At 30.3% G+C, this 25,731-nt stretch overlaps 2 protein-coding genes across 2 annotated transcripts in view; both read left to right on the forward strand.

Annotated features, from left to right (window-relative positions):
• Positions 1-25,731, forward strand: part of LOC143065198 (uncharacterized) — a 280,683-nt gene that overhangs the window by 23,737 nt on the left and 231,215 nt on the right. Inside the window, exons 29-46 of the mRNA XM_076238619.1 lie at positions 362-472; positions 1,185-1,489; positions 1,855-1,984; positions 2,481-2,809; positions 3,130-3,256; positions 3,961-4,011; positions 5,055-5,389; positions 6,086-6,215; positions 7,416-7,744; positions 8,426-8,555; positions 9,080-9,208; positions 9,677-9,721; positions 10,255-10,508; positions 10,792-10,930; positions 11,879-11,962; positions 12,823-12,939; positions 13,402-13,605; positions 14,905-14,970. Coding sequence (XP_076094734.1) covers positions 362-472; positions 1,185-1,489; positions 1,855-1,984; positions 2,481-2,809; positions 3,130-3,256; positions 3,961-4,011; positions 5,055-5,389; positions 6,086-6,215; positions 7,416-7,744; positions 8,426-8,555; positions 9,080-9,208; positions 9,677-9,721; positions 10,255-10,508; positions 10,792-10,930; positions 11,879-11,962; positions 12,823-12,939; positions 13,402-13,605; positions 14,905-14,970 — 3,015 coding nt within the window. The remainder of the gene's footprint in view (positions 1-361; positions 473-1,184; positions 1,490-1,854; positions 1,985-2,480; positions 2,810-3,129; positions 3,257-3,960; positions 4,012-5,054; positions 5,390-6,085; positions 6,216-7,415; positions 7,745-8,425; positions 8,556-9,079; positions 9,209-9,676; positions 9,722-10,254; positions 10,509-10,791; positions 10,931-11,878; positions 11,963-12,822; positions 12,940-13,401; positions 13,606-14,904; positions 14,971-25,731) is intronic.
• The window catches only part of LOC143061952 (uncharacterized), a 78,756-nt gene continuing 69,129 nt past the window's right edge, over positions 16,105-25,731 (forward strand). The window contains exons 1-2 of the mRNA XM_076233810.1: positions 16,105-16,546; positions 18,384-18,419. Coding sequence (XP_076089925.1) covers positions 16,507-16,546; positions 18,384-18,419 — 76 coding nt within the window. The 5' untranslated portion in view covers positions 16,105-16,506. The remainder of the gene's footprint in view (positions 16,547-18,383; positions 18,420-25,731) is intronic.

A 25,731-nucleotide genomic window follows, 5' to 3' on the forward strand; every position in this document is an offset into this window, starting at 1 on the left:
AAATTTCGGATACTTATTTTGAAAATTGAATATTTAACAGTTGTTGTTTAGTCTTCTAATTATTTTACAATTATCAGCATTCACTTAATTATCCTCCGCTTCTATTTGTTTGACAATATCAATGTATGTTTCAAATCATCTCCGTTTCAAACAAGGACAACACTAAAAGCAAAAATAAATATCCAGGAATGGACAAGACTTTTTTCGTTGCTAATGTCAAATGAAATTACAGAGAAAGTAAGCCCGTATTAATATTTATTTGATCGTTTTATTTGTTTTATAAAATGTTGCATACACACATAGTCCAATAGGTTAAGTACATTGCTTCTAATTATACACGTGTATATTATGTTTGTTTTAGAATGTTCGACAGACGAGTTTGTTTGTACTAGTACATTCAAGTGCATACCTTTCAACCTAAAATGCGATGGTCATGATGATTGTGGTGATGGATTGGACGAACAAGGTTGCAGTAAGTATTTAATGTATTTGACAACTTTCAATCATTTAATAAGATAACAGTGAACCATTATGATACAAGAGTAGTGATTTTTTCAATAGTGCGACACAAACAGTTGACAAGTTGGATATAATTTAGCCTGGAGTGCTACACAATGACACATAGTTTTCTTTCTAAAAGAAGTTGGTATTTGATAGAAAGTTAAAATAGAAATTATCAATTGTGACCTTTTGATAGTTGTTTGAATAAAAAATGTTTATTTTCTACATTATAAGTTGCAGTACAATCATTAAAAACAATAATTTGATATTCTTGTGAAAAAAAGGATAAGAAAGGGGATGAAGAAAGGTAACTGACTAGACTAAATTTTACCTATAATATATTTTAAAACGATTTCTTTGTACAAATCTTAATTTATTTTTCCAAATAGTGTATTCAATTTTAGATTTTTAAAAATAATCTGTTTTGAAAATTTATTTATGTCGTCACACTAAATTTCTCTATGTACATATTCAACACTTTGCCAATAAATATCTTCATATTGCATCATATGATCGCTTGTTGTGAATGATATAAAAATTCATCAAGGGTAATCTTATACTAAAGCTTATTATAGATTATTAGATTTAGTAAATTAAAAAACAAATTGATGGATCCATTTTGTCCTGCAACATATTTCTTTATAGTCATGTTGCATATCTACAAATATATGTTTTTATTGCAGCAACAACTACATCAGTGGCAACAACTACAATGGAAATGACAACAACTACAGAATGTGAGAAGTATAAAGTTCCACTTGATGCTTCAAATCTTGTTTCACCTACAAAACCTTTGTTAACAAGCGACATAACAGCACTCACAGAGGACAATGCTGAGGTGGTTCAGATACCAAGTGAAACGTTTATTCTTAAAATCAGCGGTTTGGACGATGAAATAAATGGTTTAAAAGTTTCAGGAGAAAATATTGGATCTATTACTGTAACTTATACTCTGCCAGAAAGTCCACTAGCACCTGTAGCTGTTGAGGTAAATGAATATTATCTTCATCTTGAGGAGGATTTAAGATACAATTACTTAATCAAAAGACTTGAAAATAATTCTGCTTTTGTAGTCAGGAAATTCGTCAGTAATAGTATTCATTCAAGATTTCTAATTTCAATATAAGATCTGCATAAGTTCCATATTCTTTCCATTAGAAATGACAAAACTCAGTAAAAAATATGGTAACCTTATAGTTGAAAAAGTCAAAAAGTTATTACAATATTTATGCAAAGAAACCATTCATGACTTCATTAAAAATATGTTTATAATAAAATATGTATATTACAGCGAAATGTCACACTTGCTGATATCAGTTAACAATTAAATTGATTAACCACATTAATTTTTAGGTACCAAATATTATACCAGGCCAGGAAATCCCACTAGAGTCGAGATTGTACAGTGAAATTGTTATAACTATAACAAAAACACCTGGCAGTGCCAATATTCTTTTGGATGATATAGAAGTTTTGAGCTGCGGTAAGACAAAAATACCTTTATATCCCATTCAATTAGTCTTACTGATGTCCTAAAAACATTCCAACAAACATACATTGTACCAAATACATTTGATATGCTAGAAATAATGGTAGTATAGAACTCGCTAGAAAATCTAGTTTATATGTTTTTTGAAAAAGAGAAGAGCAAAACGAAAATACATTTATGTTTACGATAAGTACAGAAACAATCAATTGTTTGTTCATTTAGATGTTTTAAGTATGATATTTTGTTATATGTTTGTGACATATTTTGACGAAATAATGCAGATTTGAGACTGATCCTAGATTTGACGCTCACATAGATATTATTCAACACTAATGTGTATCGAATAGAAAAGCGAACATATGCATAATGTACATACAGAAAGTCTAGTTCATAAAGTATAGGAAAATGTATCATGTAAGTTTTTTCTTTACAAAATAATCGACAATTCTATTGATCATAATTAAATAATTTTAAATTTGTTTTATTATAGCTAAAACCACTACACCATTACCAACGACAACAGCTCAACCAACTACAATGGCGGTTACAACAACTACAGAATGTGTCAAGAATAACGTATTCCTTGATGATTCAAATGTTGTTTCACCTACCACTCCATTGTCACCAACCGACATTGAAGCATTGAATGAGGCCAATGATAACAAAGTGGTTGAGATACCACTCCTACCAGCAGTTGTCATTGAAATTGCCGATATAAATGATGAAATTAATGGTTTGAAAGTTGTAGGGCAAAACATTGGAACAATAACTGTGGTATATTATCTTCCAGAAAGTCCACTAGTACCTGTAACTCTTGAGGTAAATAAATTATATAGTCATCTTAATCAATATTTGAAATAAAAAATTACTTGTTTACAATAATGCTTCAAACGATTTTGTTTTTGTAGTTCGGAAATACGTAAGCAAAACTGTTTTTTATTTGTATCGAATCTTCGTAATTCTAACTATATATGACAAGCATAGTCAAATTTGTTTGAGATCAATTCTAGGAAACGTAAATTAAAATTTAGTCCATCTATTATGCATGCTAATCCACATTCATTATTCTAACAAATATCTGAAAAACGCAGTATATGTTTCAGCTAAAAAAATACATGTTATTTCATCACATATTGTAGACAAATATTGTACCAGGATTGGAAACCCCAATTGAGTCCAGATTATACGATAAAATTGTTATCACAATTACAAAAACAGTTAGCCTTGGCAATATCGTCTTAGACCAAATAGGAGTTTTAAGTTGTGGTAAGTTGTCATTTATGTACTTCCATTGCCCATTTTCAAACAATGATATCTGCTAAATTTAACTTTTGAGTCAAATATGATCATAACAAAGCTACTTTATTGTAAGAGTGTTACACAGTTAGTTATATAAATATCCTTCGGAGGCCAAGATAATCTTCTCTGGGGGCATTAATACCATTCATCAAAGAAAAGCATAAACTTTAACGAATATGTAAAAATTCAAACATGTACAGATTAAGTAACTATCTCTTTCATGAAATAGAGAAAAGCAAAACAAAAATACTTCATGTTTACATTGAGTAATAGTAAGCTGAAAACAAATCCGAAATGCATATTTATGTTGTAAGTATGATATTTTGGCAAATTATCATTTTACGTCTGCCAATAGTGTAGTGTTTTTGTCTCTGCCTCTGAAACCGGTCAATGTTAGATATATCGAAATTGGATTTTTTTAACTCCTCTTGTCTTCATGATCGGCTAACAACATGGTCACATTTTTAACGTTTAACTACTTACAAGACAGATAGTAATTTCAAAGATGTTTTAATTCAATTACATATGACCAACAGCATTCATAAATATCTTAAAGTAATTCTTAAAATTTCATTTTATATAAGGTTGTTTATATAGAGCATTTCGTATGATTAAATTATAAAAATACGAAATTTATGGTTAATATAAATTTATTATTTAATTTTCTATAGCAAAACAGACTTCAGTCACGCAAGTTATCCCGACAACAGTTACACCATCTGGTTTGTATAATTTACACAATAATATTCAATTGTTGATATTACTGCTTTCAAATACTTGTCAAAATTGTTCGTTTACATCTTATAAATTGAGCTCTTGGTTGTAATACAAATAATGAACATAGAAGCTTTGAATGGTTACATAATTTTGTTTAAGTTGTAGTATACTATATTTGACTGAACTTAATGTGTTTTTTGCATTGCATCATATGTAATCTACAATGAATAACTTAGTATTGTTGATTATATAAAATGAGTTAATCCGTTAACGATTCTGGTGTAATTAATATGATTCACACAGACTAACGATTCTGGTGTAATTAATATGATTCACACAGACTAACGATTCTGGTGTAATTAATATGATTCGCACAGACTAACGATTCTGGTGTAATTAATATGATTCGCACAGACTAACGATTCTGGTGTAATTAATATGATTCGCACAGACTAACGATTCTGGTGTAATTAATATGATTCACACAGACTAACGATTCTGGTGTAATTAATATGATTCGCACAGACTAACGATTCTGGTGTAATTAATATGATTCGCACAGACTAACGATTCTGGTGTAATTAATATGATTCGCACAGACTAACGATTCTGGTGTAATTAATAAGATTCGCACAGACTAACGATTCTGGTGTAATTAATATGATTCACACAGACTAACAACCAGTGTGTCATAAAGGTACTATGAACGTTAATTAGTTCAAAGAAAAATATGTAACGTTTTTGAGAAGGAAGAAGCTGCAAGTGTTAAAACCAATCTTGTTGGTTCCAACGCTGTTCAATGGAACAGGATAAGACAACTTTTTGTAGATTTATCATTTCAAAACTCCGATACTAGTATATCAACAGCAAAGAAACATGAAAATGTTTAAAGTGAGCAAGATTATATCCAAATTTAAGACAATGTGTAGGTAGCTCTTCAACAAATTCAACGAAATCAGTTTAAAAGATGTAATTGTTTTCATGTTGTATATTATAGTTCCTTCAAATTTGTTATTTTGTATTATAAAAGTTTTGCTTATCATTTTAGTTATTCCTACAACCTTACCTACTGGAACAACAACACCTCAAGCAACCACTTTAGAGGTTACAACAACTACAGAATGTGTCAAGACAAACATAATACCTACCATTGATGGCTCAAAGATTGATTCTAGTACCGTAACTTTGTCAGTGGAAGACAAAAATGCACTGAGAGATAGTGGCGATAACAAATTTGTTGAGATAACCAAAGATACATTTGTTTTGGAGATCAGTGATGTGGACGATCAAGTTAATGGTTTGAAGGTTTTAGGAACGAATATTGCTAGTATTACAGTGGATGTTTCTCTCCCAGAGAGTCCAACAGATTTTTCATCTGTACCGGTGAGTAGATATGTATATATCCCATTACCGCTCACAATAAAAAAACCACCTAATTATTAGAATACCTCTGTTAACAGCGTGTTAAAATTCATTATTTATGCCAAACAGTAACAATTGCTACTGTGTAATAGCAAGTATTTACATTCAAAATCAGGAAATTATTATTTCAGTTGTCATAAAAAGTAAAATAATAAACAAAACAAAAAAACGAACTCCAAGGAAAATTCAAAAGCGAAAGCACATTAAACGAAGGGATAACAACTGTCATATATATGACTTGGTACAGGCATATTCTTATAAAACAATGGTGGATTGAACATGGTTTTAAAGCTAGCTGAACCTCTCACCTGTGTGTGTGAAAAAACCCAAACAAAATAGGGAAACATGTCAAAAATAGGTGTACAAAAGTCAAGCTTGTGTAATAATCTTGATCACTTTAAAAGCAAAGAAAACATTTGACAGAACTGTCTTTACTATGATTTTTTCCCCAAAATATGCAAACTTCTTAATCAGGTTCTTTACTTAAAAACATAAATACGCATAAACTGTAATCGGAAATAAAAGGATATCAACTTCTATTATTATTAAACGCCAGTCATCTTGAAATACACAGGTTGTAATTACATGCAAGCTTTTGCGTATAAAAATATTGATTTGCATTTTAAAAAGTGACATTATTTTGTATGCCTGTTTCAGACTCTTAATGTTCTGCCCGGTGAGGAAATACCTTTGGAATTGAAAACTTATGATGTTATAAGAATAACAGTCACAAAAGTGCCATCCAGCCCCAGTATTAGTCTGGACAGTGTAGCAGTTCACATTTGTGGTGAGAATTGATTATTGAGTTATTATTATGTGGTCCAAAGCTGTATCAAAAGTACTTTCATCCTGCACTTGTAATTTTATGCCAACTCTTTTATAAATCGATAATACCAATTCCATGCATTTATTAGCTATTTAATAATACGTACTTCATGCTTATAAGATAAATTGCAAATTCGAATGTCACATAGGATCAAGAAACAACTTTTTCACCTTCATGGTCATAGGAAACTAAACCTGGCGGTTGTACTGCATGTCGTGTCTCGTCGATTTCAATTGAAGGGGGGATGACAAGACAATTATCAATAACTTTTCTTTCCACAATTATGAAGTTTCCAGTTGGTAGTTTGTGAAGTTTCCTGTATTATCTAATCTGTTTGGTAATACCGGTTACCCTGTATATATTATTACATACTAGGTGTCACATTGTTTCGCTCTTACTTATATTTTAGAATGAAAATGCTTTCCAATGAATCAATATTGATGAAAAAAGACTTTCTCTAAAATCAAAGTCGAATTCAAATGTTTTTTGACACGAGATTTTGGACCTTTTTATATGATATCAATTGATATTTTTGCTTGCAAATTTGTAAAGAAGATAATAAACATCATCTGATATACATTATCAGTTTATTAACACTCAGTTCATGGCATTTATACTGAATGGGAAAATTGCATTCAATATCAGAAGCTATATGATAGACATTTAAGGTTTGAAATCAACAAATATGTAATGAATATTGCGTGCATTGAACGATACCATCATTGTTTGTTTACATTTATTTGAACAAACTGTACAAGGTTGCTATAAGTAGGTAGTCAATTGAGCACTGCTTTCCAATCAGCTGTTCTTTTAACGATACCACTAGACAATTACGCTTTTACTTAGTAAAAACGGCCCTCCTATATAAAACAAAATAAACTCCAAAACTGTATGTATAAATTTTATAAATTTTGGTCGGATGCGCTTTTCTAAATTTTATTTCTCCAGAGTGGCTAAAAGAAGAAAATTTGAGAGCCAAGGATTTACAACAACCGGTGGAATTGGAGAGCCATATTAGCAAAAAAGACATAACAATAATAGCAAAATCAATCTATACAAATATGTAATGAATGAGTTGTCAGATAATATTCTATTGGACAGGAAACGATAATAAACGATGTATTAAATGTCAAATTTATAAAATTTACTTAATTATAATAGGTGAACTAACAACGGTTTCAATGGGAACAACTACACAACCATCTACTATAGAGGTTACAACAGCCACAGAATGTGTTAAAGAAAAAGTTGTACTAGACGAGTCTAACATTAAGTCAAATGACCTGTCGTCACCATTGTCAACAAGCGACAAAGATGCACTTCAAGAGAAAGACGATAACAAGTTTGTTGAGACAAATGAATCTATAATGGTTCTGCTGATCGAGGGTTTAGACGAAGAAGTTAATGGTGTAAAAGTTTCTGGTGATGGCATTGCTACTATTACCGTGAAGTATAATCTTCCAGATAATCCAGAGTTTATAACTGTTCAGGTAAATGAGTGTTCTGTTCGTCTGGTTCCAAATAAGATAAAAATAATTTATGATATGTTACATGCGTTTTGAATATACAAATTATGTTGTGAGATTTCCCTTTTGAGTTTTTATATTTAATCACATTTATTTTCATTATTGAAGCCTTATGGTAACCTTAACTGTCTTGTATCTTCGTCAATTGTCCTTTGTTGGACAGTTGTCTCATTTGGAATCACACCATCACATCTCCTTAATGTTATGTTATGTATACATTAGAAGTCTAAATGACACGGGATTAATTGAAGAAGACATACAGTCAATTTTATTAGGAAATTCAATCGAATATTTCAATTTATTACAGTTAACAGAATATATATTCATTATAAAAACAAGGATCTTCAAATTTAAATTGAATAAAAACATATCTTTTTGGTTGATAAAACAATTGTATCAATCTCATTATAAGTCAATAGCTATATGTATATTATTAAAGTTCATTTTATTATACCAAGTCAATAAGAAAGCACTTAAGCACGATACATAAACAGACACATTTAAAAAAGTTATTTGAAATGAAATAAATTCATACATGCTTTTGATTAGATGTCCAAACAAAAAAACCCATATATTTTAGTTTCTTTCTACTAGAAGTTTTAAGCAATTTTAATATTTTACATCATTTGCATAACAATATTTCAGGCCCCAAATGTACAGCCGGGTGAAGAAATCCCATTGGAATCGAAAGAGTACAACATTATAAGAATAACCGTCACAAAACAGCCAGGCAGCAGTAGTATTCGTTTAGACAGTGTAGAACTTTCTACTTGTGGTAAGATTTGACTGTTGTGTTGTCTTCTCTCTTGGGTTTTCCTCCCATAAAAAGAAAACCCATGAAGGATAATATCTGAACTGTATTATCTAATTGAAAAACGTGTGTCTAGCACCGAAATGAAAACAAGTATTTATCATAGTTCGGCCATATCACGGATGATAAAGGGAATAATGTGCATTCAGTTAATGTTTATGAAAATATGTTAATGAAAATGAAGGGAAGCCAAGATGTTAATTTTAAATCAATTTCTGAAATTTGATTTGTGATATTACTGACATAAATGCTAACAATAGTAGTTCAACAATCATAAGGAGCTCAACCATGCCAACAAAAGTCTGTATAGGGTTAACATGCATGAAAGTACCGTTTCATTGGAGATATGTAAAATCAATAAAAAGGGGCTTGGTGGACGGAAGGAGATTTTAAATAATCAGTTATTATATAATTATGTTTTGATTTTTGACAAAAGTATATTTCTAAGAACAAATATGGTAACTATAACTTTTTTTTCTATTTTAAAGCCAAACTGACAACTGTACCAGTGGTTATAACTACATCATTACCTCCAAGTACGCCGGTCACTTCCCCGACGGAAAAACCACCAACCACCAGTGCATTGCCTACAACAGTGCCACAAACCCCACCTACTGGTTTGTACAATTAATAAGAAGTGTCGACATAAAATCAATTTAACGATGTGTAGTAAATCCTTTTTTTTTTAAATCTAAATGTGTCATTTTTTAAATCTGAACATTAGAGGTTTACGAAAAAACAAAAGAAGGTTGAGGCAAGACAGAATCGTTTGTACTTTAGTCTCATCAAAAGTCTTTTCAATGTAGAACTCAATTGGCTAAAATGCGAAAATGTTTTATAGGGTTTTTAGAGTTTGACGCCTCCTTAATGATGACTAACTTAAATGGTTAAATAAACTGCATGAATAAGTTTTGTATTAGAAGTATAAAAATAGTATTGTCTATAATATCGAAATAAGTGACAAAAGAAATTACATTGTGTACATTCCGTCTCTATACATGTTGTCTGTTGAACGTCCCCACCTAAAAAGGAATAAATATACTGTGATTTCAAAATGTTTACCATTCAATATTGTTTATTTACAGGAATAACCGAACCTGTAACAACAGTACCACAAACAACAACAACAAGTAAGTAATACGTTTTGTTAAATGAATATATATTGAGGATTTTGTCTGGTGTTTTTTTGTTTAAACCTATACATCAGATGAAAGAAGATGCAAATGTGATGAGATTGAGATAGAGGTACAAGAGCATTACTTTTTTTTAATGGAATACGTTGCAGTCAAATTCTGGTTTTGCTTCTCCTCGAAATACTTCTACAAGTCAACGTTATAAATCATGACATTGCTTATGTTTATGTTTTTAAGTGAAAAGTAAAATCACAAAACACTTTCCATTGAGAAAATCCTCTGAAAAGATATTTAACAATACATAAAGGTCTAACTATATATTGTACTCATCAGTTTGTGGTATTGAACAATTATAGCTTAAAATCACTCTGAGGTTATTGTCAATCCAATTCATAATGGTTATGTGAAGGTTAAAATAAAAAAGTACCTAACAAAGAAGATTACTCACAGTCCAGTTTACCACAGAACGTTTCTATTCTTATTGTACAAATATCTCATTTTGTTATATATCTTAAAAACATTTGTTTCAGGATGTGATGAACAGCCTTTCAAAACAACTTCCACTGACGACTTTTCAATAGTACCGTCAACAACTGCAATTGGACAAGACGTTTTAGACATTCTGCAAAAACCAGGAGCACCATTAACTTCTTGGTCTCCTCTACCAACAGATGAATCTCCATTCATTGTATTCACTAGTACAACTCCAGTAACATTTATGTCTGTGGAAGTTAACGTCAAAAATGTAGAATCTGTGACTCTTGAAGTTGAAGGATATTCAAAAGTAAGATGTGTTTCAAGTCAACTTAACATTTTCATTTGCACATATATTGTTTTCATTTCAAGAAGTAATAGCAAAACTTAGTATGCTTTAGTGTAAATCTGTAGCAAAATATGCGGTATTACACAAATATAATTCAGTGAGAAAAAGAAAAAGTACTTGCAATGCTTTAATGCTATCGTATAGACAAATATCTGTAATATATACTCACAAATCTGACCAACAATCTCAGTGATATTGATTTCTTTTTCTTCTATTTTTACCTTTGCTTGAATTTCTTTTTCAGCCACAATTAGCCACTACATCATTGGTATCATTCAAATTGCCTGAAGGAGTAGACAGCAGTGTATTCAAATTGATATTCGTCCCAAGTGGCGATTTGATTCCAGTTATAAGCAATCTTCAAATCGAAGTTTGTTATGAAGGTAATTAGATTCAGACATTTATTTTATTTAAACCAAACGTAAGCAGGTTTTAAATGAATCTTTTGTGGTTTGCTTTAACGGCTAGTTCTTATAGTATATCCCTCCACATTCTATCAAAACTACTATAACAAAATCAAATCCAATACAATTTCTTGATACATCAAAGGTTCCTCAGTTTGAGACTATTTCGTGCTGAGTTCGAATTGAAAGGATAATGTCATGCTTGATTGCTTCCATACCCTAATATTAGAAAAACAACTTACATCCCAGACGCTTCATTATGATCAAACAATTTCAAAAATGTTTTATACGATAAACCATTGAATCGGTCATTATATCTTTAGGTTCGGAGTCAAGTTTAAAACATTTGTGTTCTACATAGCTAGTTGTATATGTTTTCATTCTTATGTCGTTTTGTTAATTTTGAGTGCACAGTAAGTTATTTTCAAATGACTCAAAACACATTGTAAATTATTTCATTTATTACAATATAAAAAAAAATTATATCCGATTAAAAGTGTATTAACCGAAAGTATTTTTTTCATATTGATAAAATCTTTTTGATAAACTGTTTTGGCCCGTAGAAAGGTTGAATATCTAAACTTGATATACAACGATTATATGTATCATTTAGTTAGATGTCCTGTAATGTGTGTTATTATATTCATCGAGTATAAATCTTCCTACACTCTTATTCTTTATCGGTTAGCTTTTAAAAGCTTGTGTCTTTAATAAAGTGTAATGAAATGGGTGTTTTCATATTGAGCATGTATTATATCCTTATACCGTCGTTTTGAGTGTTGTTGGACTGGGGTTACCCGCGGCTCCGCTTTGAAAATAACAGCTTACCTTAAACACCAACGAAATAACACAATAATATATATACTACTGTCTTGCCGTTTTATAATATTATTGTATTTAAAATGAATGCATTTTGTTTTATTTTAGGAACTACTACTGTTGCACCTACAACATCAACAACACCAGTGTTCATCACTTCAGCTGCAACTACTCCATCAGTCCCAACATCAGGTAAGTTGTCTATAGTCATGTATCAAGATAGACCCATTCATTACATTACACCATTGTTATGAAATACATGTACTCATTTGTTTTAGAATATGCTCGACACATTCAACGAGCTCACTTGTACTAATATTTAAGGAAATGTATTAATGTTATATAGCAATATGTATGAAATTTATTGATTATCAAAAAGAAACCTACATGCCTGTTTAAGCTTTTATAGGTAACTACAACTCTGACATAGACATCTGAATTTATTTCAGATCAGACTTTTGTGTTTGTATATATGATATATTTTATATATTTTTTGTAATTTTTTCCCCATTTACACGACATATTTTTATAAAACTTTATATTAACGATGTATGTATCTTCATGTGTTATTGTATTTTTTGAATAATTATGGCTCTTTGAACTGATATTTGGAATTCATGCAGAAACTTCCTTTGGTGTCGATATATTTTCCTTTACCTTAATTGCGAAAAATGAACAAATGAGAAAAATCTAGACATATTAATTCATATTGCATGGTGGATGTGTATAGCTTCGATTTCAAAGTCTAATTATATTTTGAATCTATACAAAGTTTTGAATAAACAATAAAACCTGTTTATCAAATATTGAATCATATTATTCTAAAGATAATTTTACCGGTGTTTATAGATAAAATATTTAGAAAACGTCTTTGTGAATATATATCAGAGCAAAATACAAAAAGAAACTTACCTGTGAATTCATGTTTTGATTCAACCATTGTCCCTTAAAAACTTTATTTGGAAAAATATCAAGATGAAAAAGAATTATCACTTTGCGAACCTCTGCTAGACGAAATTTTAAATGCTAAGCATGTAGAATTACAATTTCAGCTTCTACTCCTATATCGAGTACACCTGCTCCCTGCGACAGAAATGAGAATATTTGCAATGGAGTATGTGATTGTGATGATGATTGCAGAGATGAAAAAGACTACGGTTGTCTTCCAGGTCCTTATATTAATTTCGTCTATCCCATAAAAGATTCCTCAATTTCATGTTACGCAAAACACTTTTTAATAACACATTTATTACTGCAAAGTAAATTTTTAATTAAAATAAGGATCTTGCATTAAGTTTTATTTTTTAAAATGCATATGTCTATTGGCATTATTATGAATATATCTTCATTTCAAAATTATACTATTTAACTTCTACTTGTAAAAGATATTTCATGTACTAAAAACTTTGTGCCTTATTTCACATATTATATTAAATTTTATGAAATTAGTAGCTTTTATTCATCTCCGAATATTTTTTTTTTAATTCGTATGATCATTTGATGTATTGGCCGCTCGGTTTATAAAAATTGGAATTAAAAATTTTACCTTTCCTCTTATAACAATTAGATTCTCTCTAGTTATAATGTTTAATGAATAAATAATGTACAACGAAGGACCTATTATCTTACAGTGACTACAACTCCTCCTATGTCTACAACTACCGGAACAACTACTTCACCACCACCTACTACTACGCCTACAGTTGTAACAACGCCTTCGCCTTGTGACACAACATCTCAATATACTTGTGAAAACGGTGAATGTATATTGGACAGTAAAAAATGTGATGGAGTATGTGATTGTGCTGACAGCTGTGATGACGAAAGCGATTGTGGTGTGTGTTTAAGCACTTATAATAATTACATTTTTATTTTTTATTATTATCAACTTTTAGTATTACATTAGTTGCAATTGAAACCCGTTATTTCCCAGAACACTTTAAATGAATAAGTTCGAATGTGAAATAATTCTGATAGTTTTATTTATCTGATGTCACACAAGAATATATGTTGTCAGGACAGTGTTGTTCACGTTGCTAAACACCAATTGAGAAAACTTTAAAAAAAGATGTATAGTTTTTTTTGCCATTTTCTACATAATTTCTATTAACATCTCAGTTGTCAATGTAAAACAGAATCTCTAAATATCGAGAAATATTCGATTTATCACCGATTAACAAAAATAGTTTTCGAATTAATGTGTTGCTTGTACATAAGTGTTATATCTTTTTTTATATATGCATTCTTTGATACATATTTAAATGCATATTGCTAGGAACTTTTCAACAAAACATGTGTTAAACATATATGTTAGTGGATAGCGATCTAAGAAAAAGTCCTAATGTATCTAATGTGAGAGTAATGTCAAATTAGATTTTAATATTGTGTTTCCACTTTGTTAATTTTTGTAATTGCTGAATCATTTATATTGTATCTCAGTGTGATATAAACATATTTTTCAGCATCTACTATCAATCTTAATGATACAAAAGAAAGGAATTTTATAATGAGAATTTATCATATATATACTATAGTATAATTCAAAAAAGACTGTGTCACTAGCCTCTAAACACAGATGTTGTGAGTTCGAATCTGGCACATGACATGTGTGTTCGACTCCAATTCTAATTTCGTAGGGTTGTCAGTTTTCACAATGAAGATCGGTGGTGCTCTCTGGACACTCCGGCTTCGAACACAAATAAAAAGTGACCCTCACGAAATAGAACAATAGTGCTGAAAGTGGCGTCAAGCAACAACTATCAAGCAATCTACACCGTGTGTAGGAAATATACTTCACAATTCAACAATGTTATTTAAAGTTCTTCGCAACTAACTGAATTGAAATATTGTTCCCCAAAATGGAATGAATGTAAATATCCAATTATAGCATTATGAATTGGATTTGTTAATCATGTTAGATTATGGCAAATAGAACTCCATGCCGATTGTATTCTTCAGATTTTATGACAATTATAAGTCAATGTCAGTCATTCTTATCTTATTTGTTTACAGTGTTTGCATTCAGTTTAGATACATCTTGTTAGCAACCGCAACAAACGTGTTAAAATAAACTAGATTTTTAAATTGCGATGCAAACAAGCAAAAATATAAAGATATTGATATTTTGTTTACAGCGGAAGTTACTACTACTACACCCATTGCACCAACAACAGCAGTTACAACACCAGGAGTAACTACAGGTATGTTTCCTATATTTATCACTATAATTAAAACTATCACATTATGTAAAAATTATATGTTCATGTGATTATGTATTAGAAAAGTAATTCTGCTGCTTGACTACAAATAGTGAAAGAAAAATAACATTGCCTATCAAATTTGACAATTTCAAAAAAAATCTTGTGAGGCTCTGGCAAATGAAATTCCATGGGGATGTTATTTTTTTCTTACTATTATATCAATTATAGACAAGTATGCAGTTAATGATTATTTTTATCATCATCCATATAAATCTAAAAACAAAACACATTACCATTTGGTAAGGCTCTGAAATGGTAATGTTTAAGTTTTGTTCTTGTATTAATCTGATATATTTGTGTTGTTTCATTTATAATATATATATAATTGTTAATGTATTGTTAATGTTTGCAGGAATTGAAATAAAAAAATTGTGGAATATATAGCTAGATAGTAGTAGTTAGTCTGAGGGAAAATAAACATTTGGTATTAAGCATTTGATCAATTTAGACTTTGTATTGCATGTTAATGTGTCATCATCAACTTTTTAGTCCGTATTGTTTAGTCTGCAATTAACGTAAATATCAAAGAGACAAAAATATACAATAATTCCTATTTAATGGAAGCAAAGTAAACATAAGTTATTTATGTCCTTATGACAGAAATGTAGAGTTCAGTTGAGAAAGGTTAATTTGATTGTTTTCTTTTGTCAAACATAATAGTAGATAAACTAGATGTAGATTACTTGGGATGTAGTAGTTGGTTGCTTAAACATCTAATTGTGGGAAGATGTATTAATACATTGATATATTATATATTTTTGAAATAGAAATGTTAATGTGAATATAACGTCTACTAGTGTTTCCTTCATTACAAAAGCAAGTGATAAATATTTTGAAAATACAGTTGTGAGTGTACATTTGTTTTAACAATAAGCATAAAAAGAGTTAAGTATAAAGATAAAAGTAAAAGTTCAAGAAAAATGAAGATCCATATTTAAAGATAAATGCAAATTTAATATTAGTAAGGGCATGGAAAAGGGAGATTGTACTGTTGAATTTAAATGCAAGCAATAATGGATATGATGACAAAGCTATTATGGTAGGTAAATATAAATATAACTGTATTTTGTTAAATTCAATTAGTTCAAAAATGTACTGTCTATTAACGATAAAAAAAATCTATCAATATCTTTATATTTTGAAATTCCATCTCTTGAATTTAAACAAAATGTGAAACAAAGTATTTATGAGAAAACATGTTACATCTTGACATTCCACCATTAAGCAATTCTTGTCAAGCCAGGAGAGAACAGGAAACGTTCGTTTGGTAAAGCCCATGTTGTTTATTATTTATATTCTCATGACGTAAATAATTAACCATTTCACTTCCTACTGACGCTTTATATTTGTTTATGTACATGTTATGATATTGTAGGAGAAAATGTATGTGAATATGAATGTAGTGCGACGTTAAAATGTATAGAACGTGAACAGCTGTGTGATGGTAAAGATGACTGTGGCGATAACGAAGACGAGATGTTATGTTCGACATCAGCTTCAACAATATTAAGTACAAGTAAGAAGATAACTGGTTAAGTATTCCTACACTTTTAGAATAACCGATCTTCTAGTAGTGAAATTCGTCATCTGACATGCTATGTACATATAATGCTTATTATAAAGTCTGAAGAATGGCTGTTACGATACACATCTTTAAACAACCTTTCATCTGGAATAAAGTCAGAAAAGATACTTAAAATTTGACACATTCATTTTACCCTGAAATACGAAAATACCACAATTTTTAGTATCAACAACTTTGCTCTAAGTCATTATTTTGAGAGTAACAGTATGACAAATAGTTTTGAATGTCAAAAACATACAAAATTTTAGATCATAAATTAGAAAGCGCCTAAAAGAACAGTCTTGTACAAACTGTCTACAAATGAGGGTACATTCTAACATATCGAATTATTTATTTATATATATTATTTTATTCAACACAGGAAACTAGTAGGAAATTGTTATGAATATAAATGAAAATAAGAATTTTAGTTGTCGTTACAATCACATTTTATTAAAAATAAAACAAACCCGGCAACTTAAAATGTTTTTGTTTGATTATAATTCTGTTTAATTGTTGGTGAAGTATACAGTAGTAGTACAATCCTCTGTTATTACGTATATCAAAACGATCATTTCAGATTTCTAACTTTTAATAATTTGAAACTGGTGGCGTTTTTTGTCGCCAATTAAAATCTTGAATTTACAACGATGCAACTAAGCCCAACTGATTTCATTTTGATTATATCTTTTGCTACCTTGAAATTTAAAAGTCTTCATTCACTATAGTATTAAATTCATGAAGTGGTTGATATGTTTAACTAAGAATAAGCATCATAACGTATCATACCATCAAATTATACGTCCATTGGACAATATATAATCTTGAAAAGAGACAAATGCCTATAGCATATGTCAAGCCAAGAATTATGCAGGTCAATATAATTTTCAAGACTGCAAATAGACCTACTCATTGGTTTATAATGTATAAAAAAACACTTAAAAATAAAGACAGCCGTTGACTATGTTCGCAACGCACTCGGGCTGGATTTGAACATTGGTAAACTAGTGTTTCCTTCAAATTCATTGGACTGGTGCATTTACACGTGACATAAATTAACCAGAGTTTATAGAACACTTACATGTCTTCCATCATTATTATATCTCTATTTATATAATGGCACATTGACCATAGAATATCGGAGAGTAAATGTCATTTATAAAAACACTTAGCTCTAACGGTAAAGGTAAAACACGCGACATAAAAACAATATTATAGGAACAAGTAATAGTATGATAGATAACAAAATATGTGTTAACACCTGTTATGGCCATTCAGAGAAATTTTGATAGACCACATGCTCTATTATTTGAAATAAATAAGCGTATGTATTTGAGAAGCTCGGTATATAGATATTTAAAAAAATGTTAATCTTATTGGTGAAAAATTAGTAATCTTGAACATACTAAATATTTTGATATCATGATTTTCAGATTGTTCATTAATTTCGTTAGTGTGATTCAAATTCTCGAAATTAGGTTTTGGAGGACACTTTTTTGTTCATTCTCACCAGAACTTTTAATATAGAAATATTGTATTGTGTGTAAATATAAAGATTTCAAAGTTGTGACTTGGAAGTTTTTTTTTATTAGCGTATTATTTTAAAAAAAAATTTAGTATTTTACTTAAAAATTTAAGAACGAGTTGTCTACTTTATGTATTGGTGCAGTGAAATATGTAATTAGAAACAGTCTGTATAATCTGTTAAAGTCAATTAATTATAGTTATCATAGTAAATGGCATAAAATAAATGATTAAACACTGATTAACATATATAATATTTTGATAGCGTCACCAGCTTCCACGCAAGAACAAACAACACGAGGTAAGTTTTTTTTTTAATCAAGTGACAAATTTAACATTATGACCATATATCACACCAAAACTCATGTCCAAGAAAGACGAAGGTTTACAGCTTTTATCCTATATTTGTTATTCAGAATTCATGAATATCACAACTATATTTTTTTTTAACTGAACAGATTGTCTGTTCCCGCAGAGCAGCCCGTTCGATAACAAACTCGGCTTGGTGTCCACGCACTCCCTCGTGTTGGGTGGGGACTCTCCTTTTAAATATTGTTGTAAATACGTCAGTGAAACATTAATCCCGATAGGGAGTGTACACAGATTACACTGTACCCTCGCATCTCACGAGGGATGTTCCGTTAACGGAGGATATTACGTACATTCATACATACAAAAGATATTAAGATATTACTGATTCCCTTGTTTTGGCATCTTAAGTTTTTAAATATGAGAAGCCCTACCTTTCTTTTTCTTTAGCTCATTCCTCACACTACATGATAGTGAAATAAGCGTTAGAACAATTAGTTTGAATATATTTGCTTTTCGAATTAGTACTCTGTTATAAAGCTATTAAAGGGGAAAACGCCTTTAGTACAAACATCAATAAAAACACAATGGTTGAAAGATAAGAAGTAAAAGTCCAATAATGCATACTCGAGATTTGTTATCAGCCTATGCCATCATTAGATAAAAAAAATATATAATCATATAATAAAAATAATTATATGTCGTTCGTTCCTATTTGAATTATCCTTGGATGCTTATTCAAATAGCTACATTGTATTTCTCCTCTCACATGTATTGTTTTTTATCATTGCAACATAGAATGCACAAATTATGCGTTACTTGTCACTCGATCATTTAAATTCGAACTCCAAAATATAATTTATAAATCTTGAATCTTGCGGTACACATCGTTTTGGCTCAACAATCTGCACTTAAGACGACGGTACAGGCCCTGAAAGTGACCTCTTTCTGTGCACATTTCCCCTATAAAGTGAATTTGAAGGAAAGTAATAAAATCGTTAAAACTAATCACAAACTACTTACCTTTTACTGTTTGTCCATATAGAAAAATAAACAATGTGGCAGCCAAACAATTACTTCGAATTTTTCGGCATTTATCGCTGAATAAGGAAAAAAAACCCCGAGAATAGCGATATCACTACCGATCAAAAAATGAAAAGAACGAAAAAGCGTGTAATTGCGTGTAAAGTGGTGAAAAGCGCGTACACGCCATGTGACAAAATCCTCGCGTGTAAACCGTTGAAAAAGCGTGTGTTAGAGGTTTCCCGATTTGCTACGTATCAGGTACGGTTGGTGCGTAACACAACCGTTGGTGCTGTTTTGGAGGTATCATTTAACGCTTGAAATTGTCTTATTAATCACGATGAAATTTAAAGAATTGATTTGCGTATCACCAAAACACTAGCTTAACGATTAATTTGATAGCGATTTTAACGTTTCTAGAACACTTTGTTTATGATTCTTTATGGAATAACTTTGTTATGCACAAGTGGATGAATCAAACAGACCTTAAACGAACTGTGTTGAAATTGACATGACCTTTAGATTCTAAATATAGATTTGTGTTTCTGTTTGTTGTAAGTATTTTGTTCTATATAGTTCTGTTTTTTTTTTTATAGAAAAAAGATTGTTTTCATACAGACAAATGAATTATAATTAAAATAATAACTATAAACTACTTTCTAAAACACATGATACTGGTGTTGGTTATATTTGTATAATTGTATCTTAATTAGTTTTGAATTTTGAATTTAGGTTTTATTATCAAAATTATTTATTTCGATCATTACACAATATTTTTTGTTTGAGAGGATGAGAGAGCTGAGATTTCATTTTGAGTGAGTAAAGGAATTCTTCGATATTTTTTTTTTCTAAAAAAGATTCTAGAAAGTAAAATGAAAAATATTGAAAACATGGAACAGGGGGAAGGGGGTCCGCCCCCTTTTCTGAAAAAAAAATTAATAATATAGGGAAGTAGGACTGGAGCGGGCCCCCTTTTAGGCAGTCACTGGTTCCCCAACTTATGAAAAATTCTGGATCCGCTACTGTTATCATGAATAAAATACAATTGTACTGATACTTGTGTTCTTTGAATATTTTATGTGTGAATCTTTAATTTGATACTTTATTCGTACTTTTAACTTTTGGTAAAAGTTCTCATACGTCTGAATGATGATTTTTGCAATTTGCAGAAAAATATAAGAATGGTATTAAAGATAAGGAATTTGAACAACGAAAATAACCTACAATTTGAAATTATATCAAAATGGAAAGAAATCCTCCTGATAATTTAATAAAAACAAGTTACTTCATCAAAGTTGTTCCGTCGTGTTTATATTTAGTCACTGTGCAGTACCTTGCATACAATTTCTAATATATTTTTAGCGACCTCAATAGCGAAACAGGTTTTGAATTTACCTTTAAAATTTTACATTTTGAATGGGGTCAATTATGAATGTTAAAATAGCTTTTATTCTATTATCTTTTCTTAAAACCTAACCCTAAAATATGCCAACTTTTCCATTATATACTGTTACATTAATATAACAGTCAAACAAAAGATAGATTATGAATATGCTACATATATAGCTTGTTTTTGCCTATGGAATTTCAGGGGAAATAAATCTTAATTACAAACCGTTCGTTGCAACGGTTACTAGCATCGGTTTGTTGAAAGCATAATCGAGTACACATAATATCGTTTGTTATGAATAGGTATTACCAATGTTATTTCAACTGATCGGGCGGAGCTTACGTTTTAATTTGCATGAGGACAGTCGATTTGAAAATGTGTGTGATTACGATGATTGCCGTTATAGTTATTACTGATTTCTAATCACCTATCAGTGACCTCGAAGGAATTTACAAAAGAATAACTGGACAATGCATTGATGAGTGTATCCTAAAACACCTATCTATAGATGGACTGGTTTATTAGAGGTTTCCAGATTTGCTACCGTACCAACCGTAGTACGAAGTGGGAGCCGTCATTAAACTTTTGAAAATTATTGATGCATACACTTTATATCAACACATGTTTTAGGAATCATATGCAGAACTGTTTTGAGAATTTTTAGCTGTAATTTGGGACTAATTTCATGTGGTTTCTTCTTGTATTCGTAGGAAACAATAGTGTGTGCACTCGATTATGCTTTCAAGCAACCGTTGCAAGTAACCGGTGGTACGAAAGGTTAAAAGTTAAGAGTTATTTCCCCGTGAAACTACATAGATACAAAGAAGCTAAATTACAAAACAAATTTAAAACTTTATAAATTTTGTTTGTAATATCTTTATGTATCATTGTAAAATGTTAAAGTTTTGTATTTCTTTTGGTAAGTTTTTAGAAAACATGATCAAATAAAATGAATTTGAACAAAATAAATTGACCTTAATAACAAAAGAAAAATGACAAAACTAATATAAAACCAAATCCATTTTCAGTCTGTACGCGTGAGGTCTAAAACCCTTGTCAATGGATATTGAATCAAGATAATAAAAAAGTCGAGGGAGGCATACTTTATAAAAATTAATACTCTGTTACAAAAAACCGAAGGTGTCAAACGTTTGATATCTAATTATTGTACTGATTATGTATGTCATTATACTTTTAAATAACATTGCCTTGTGATAATTTTGTGTTATATGTAACATATCTGTTGTATATATATGTTGAAGAATTAAATAAAGATAAAAAAAAATTCAGACGTCCGGAAAGAAATTATAAGAAATACAAGGTCGTTTACATCTTCAATTTGAACAATAATATGCTTGACATCCTTCCTTTTTGGACAATTATCTTTACCGTCGGGCTTAAAGTTTTTCTTTAAAAAAAACCCTCATAAAATCAATATGCTCTATAAATTTTAGAAACATGCCCTTTTTATTAACACAACTGTTCATGTCTCTTTTTCGCAGTAAGCCGAGAGAGAAAACTCAGAAAAACTGGAGATAACTATTTTAAGAAGTATCGTATTCATGATACTAGTTCATATAAACCTGAACAAATTACATAGAAACATTTACGAACCGATGGTAATGATCCTTAATTTTGAGTTCATAAATCGTGTAAGTGGTGCAAAAGACATTATATAGCAACATAGTATTTTCCGTACAACATTACGAAGTGTTAGAAAGACATATTCATATTGCATTAGACGAAGTGTAAATATAGCGTCAAATTATTGCCGTTATCAGTGAACAAAATACGCTATGTTGTATGAAGTTTTTTTGGCAATGCTGTACGACAAAAGGATTAATGGATGGATATTGGTTTAACATTACCCCTCGTAGATTATATTTTACTACTCCCAGGCACGTGCAATACACAATTTTACTCACGACAATATTTACAAATATTAATGTAATAACAATATCTAGTGACATAATAATAATAAGCGAACACGATGAAGTAACATCGTGATGATGAATATTTCGACTCAAAAAATGGTTTTGGTTAGTGTCATAAAATTTATATTTATTTTTTAAGTAATTAATATAATCAACAATTTTATTAAAAAGTTCAGTGACAAAATATAAGGAAAAAGATAGATCGATGGTTTTACAATGTGTGTTGCGTTTTATGAAAAAATGTTGCTCCAATGATCGCGAAAAGATAGCTTAATTAATAAAAAATAATTTTAATGAGAAATCAACACAATTTTGAACTCATTTTTGCCATAAGCACGTGTACTAGTTTAGTGACGCATCCAGAACTTTTCATAAAAGGGGGGCGCTCCATCCGTGCTTCAGTGATTCCCTATATAATCAACCAAATTTTTGCCACGAAAAGGGGGAGCGGGCCCCAAGCCCCCTCCCCCTGGATCCGTCTATGTAGTCATTAACGACACCAGTAAGGTACAAGTAAGATATTATTAATAAGTAATTTCTAATTATTCCAATTTATATTTGAGTTTTAGAAAACATTCTTTATTCTAATCCTTTTCTTAATATATACAGAAAACAAAAACATAGCCATACAGAAACGCAAATCTATTTTTAGAATATAAAGGTCGAGGCAACTCAGTTCCAGTAAGGACTGTTTGATTCATTCTCTTGTGCACAAAATAAATTTTATCGTATACAATCACGTGCAAGGTTTTCTAGAAGCAGAGAAATCGTAATAAAATAAAAGATTAAGGTTTTATCACTGATATGCAATTTTGTTTCTTTATTTTCATCATGATACATACAATAATCTCATGCATTAAATGAAACCTCCCAAACAACACCAACGGTTGTTTTACGTACCAACCGCACCTGATACGTAGCAAATCTGGAAACCTCTATTATGAGCGAACTGGATAAACTCCGCCCAGTCAAGTGAAATAAATTGAGTAATAACATGTTTACATAAAAATTATACCAAATTGTAGCTAAAAATCATCCAAATCCTTTTTTAATGATTCATAAAAAAATACATTGACATTAAGGACATATATGAATTAATTTCAAAAGATCAATGACGGCTCCCAGTTCGTACTTCGGTTGGGACGGTAGCAAATCGGGAAACCTCTATTACACGCGAATATCATGTCACTTGACATGTATGCTTGGAGTTCAGTATTTTTGTTATTTTACTTTTTACATTCTCTAGTCTCACAAACTTGTTTTATTATTTCAAATTAAAAGAAATAATGTTACATACGGAATTAACTGACCCGTATATATCATATTAAGTCAAAAGAAGACTGTGTAACTTACAGGGGAATAGTTCAACATTTACTGTGTGGTCAATATTGAGTTGTGTGTAATGGCATCAGCCAGTTCTAACCGGAGAATATACAACAAAGCACAAAAAAGGATACACACTTATGTCAACTTTTACTATTCTTCGGTCCCTTTAAAGCTTGCTGTTCGGTGCGTGATAAGGCTCCGTGTTTAATGCCGTGCATTGACCTGTAATTGTTCACTTTTTAACATTGGGTTTAGATGTCCATGACAGTTGTCTCATTGGCACTCATATCGCATCTTCCTATTTTTATTGCATGTGTTCTAATAGCAAACATGAAAAGTCACAGTTTTTGTTTTGTTTTGAGAGAGACAGACAACCTGACAGAAAATAATATAAAAGGAAAATATTGTGAACACTTTAATAACATAAATGTGAAAAATATCCTCTATAAGAATAAGAAGGAACTAGTTGAATAACCTCTGTTTACACAAATATCTGCAAAACCAACAATCTCTACGATTTTTTATTTGCAAACGTAAATTACGTGTACCGCGGAGATGATTATTCCCTTTCTTTCCCCAGCAGTGGAGGAATTCCTTCCCATGGCGAGGGTGAAACCAAGGAAATCATATGTGTAAGATGCTGACAGTTTTAGTCAATTTATGGTTTTACAGAACCGTACCCTCTTATATGTGATCAGTCCAAACTCAAAACATTATGAATGATAAAGGGCTAAAATGTTTTTGAATTTTGAATCAATGAAATGAAATGAAGTGTTCATACCTTGACTATATACAAAGTATGATATGTATACTTACATGTTTAGTTTTTCATTTAGAAAGGCATCAGTCATGTACGAAGATATGGAAGAAAACATTTAAAATGTTTATAGAAACTTATGATTGTTTAACTGAAAACTAATGATTGTATGTGTTCTGTACAAATAAAGAACTGTAGATAGCATTCAAATGGGTAGTTTAACTTTTTTGAAATCTTGTAAATCTGTGTTTGTTTTTATTTAGGCTTTCCTTAGCACAACAGTTCAGTAGGATACTTTTTGTTTGGTTTACGATGCTGATGAAAATGGTATTTTTATGTACCTTCAAAATTTTTATTTGCATATTAATCTTTTCTTCATTGTTGGATATCTATTACATGTAGTTCGTAAAATAAATTGTCATTTATCTATGAATTATGTTATCTTCAGTTCTTTATGTTATGATGTGAGTTTGAATCTGAAAGTAAAATAACATTATTTTTTGAAAATTTCAGGTAAGGAAGCTTGTAAACCAAACAAATCCGTCTTACTGAATCGAGTGCTATGGAGTACGACAGCATTACTTTCTTTCAACTTCAGGTGAGAGCAGTTAGGGCCCGAATGGGCCTGAAATAGACTCTAATCATTTTTTGGATGTGTATTCAACACTTTAAAAAACAATAATGATCAATTCAAACATTCAATTTTCTGTCAGTACAGGGCATTGTTATAATTCTACCAGCCGATATATGTTTTAAATTTCCAGCTTTCATAGTTTTTAATAATTAAAAAGTTCAGAGATCAACCAATGTCATTTGTGTTTGACATGTAACAAAAAAACAATATACAAAAGTTACATAAGCAGAAAAAGCTAAA

This window comes from Mytilus galloprovincialis, chromosome 2, assembly GCF_965363235.1.
Source record: "Mytilus galloprovincialis chromosome 2, xbMytGall1.hap1.1, whole genome shotgun sequence".
In the NCBI taxonomy this organism is placed as follows: Eukaryota; Metazoa; Mollusca; class Bivalvia; order Mytilida; family Mytilidae; genus Mytilus; species Mytilus galloprovincialis.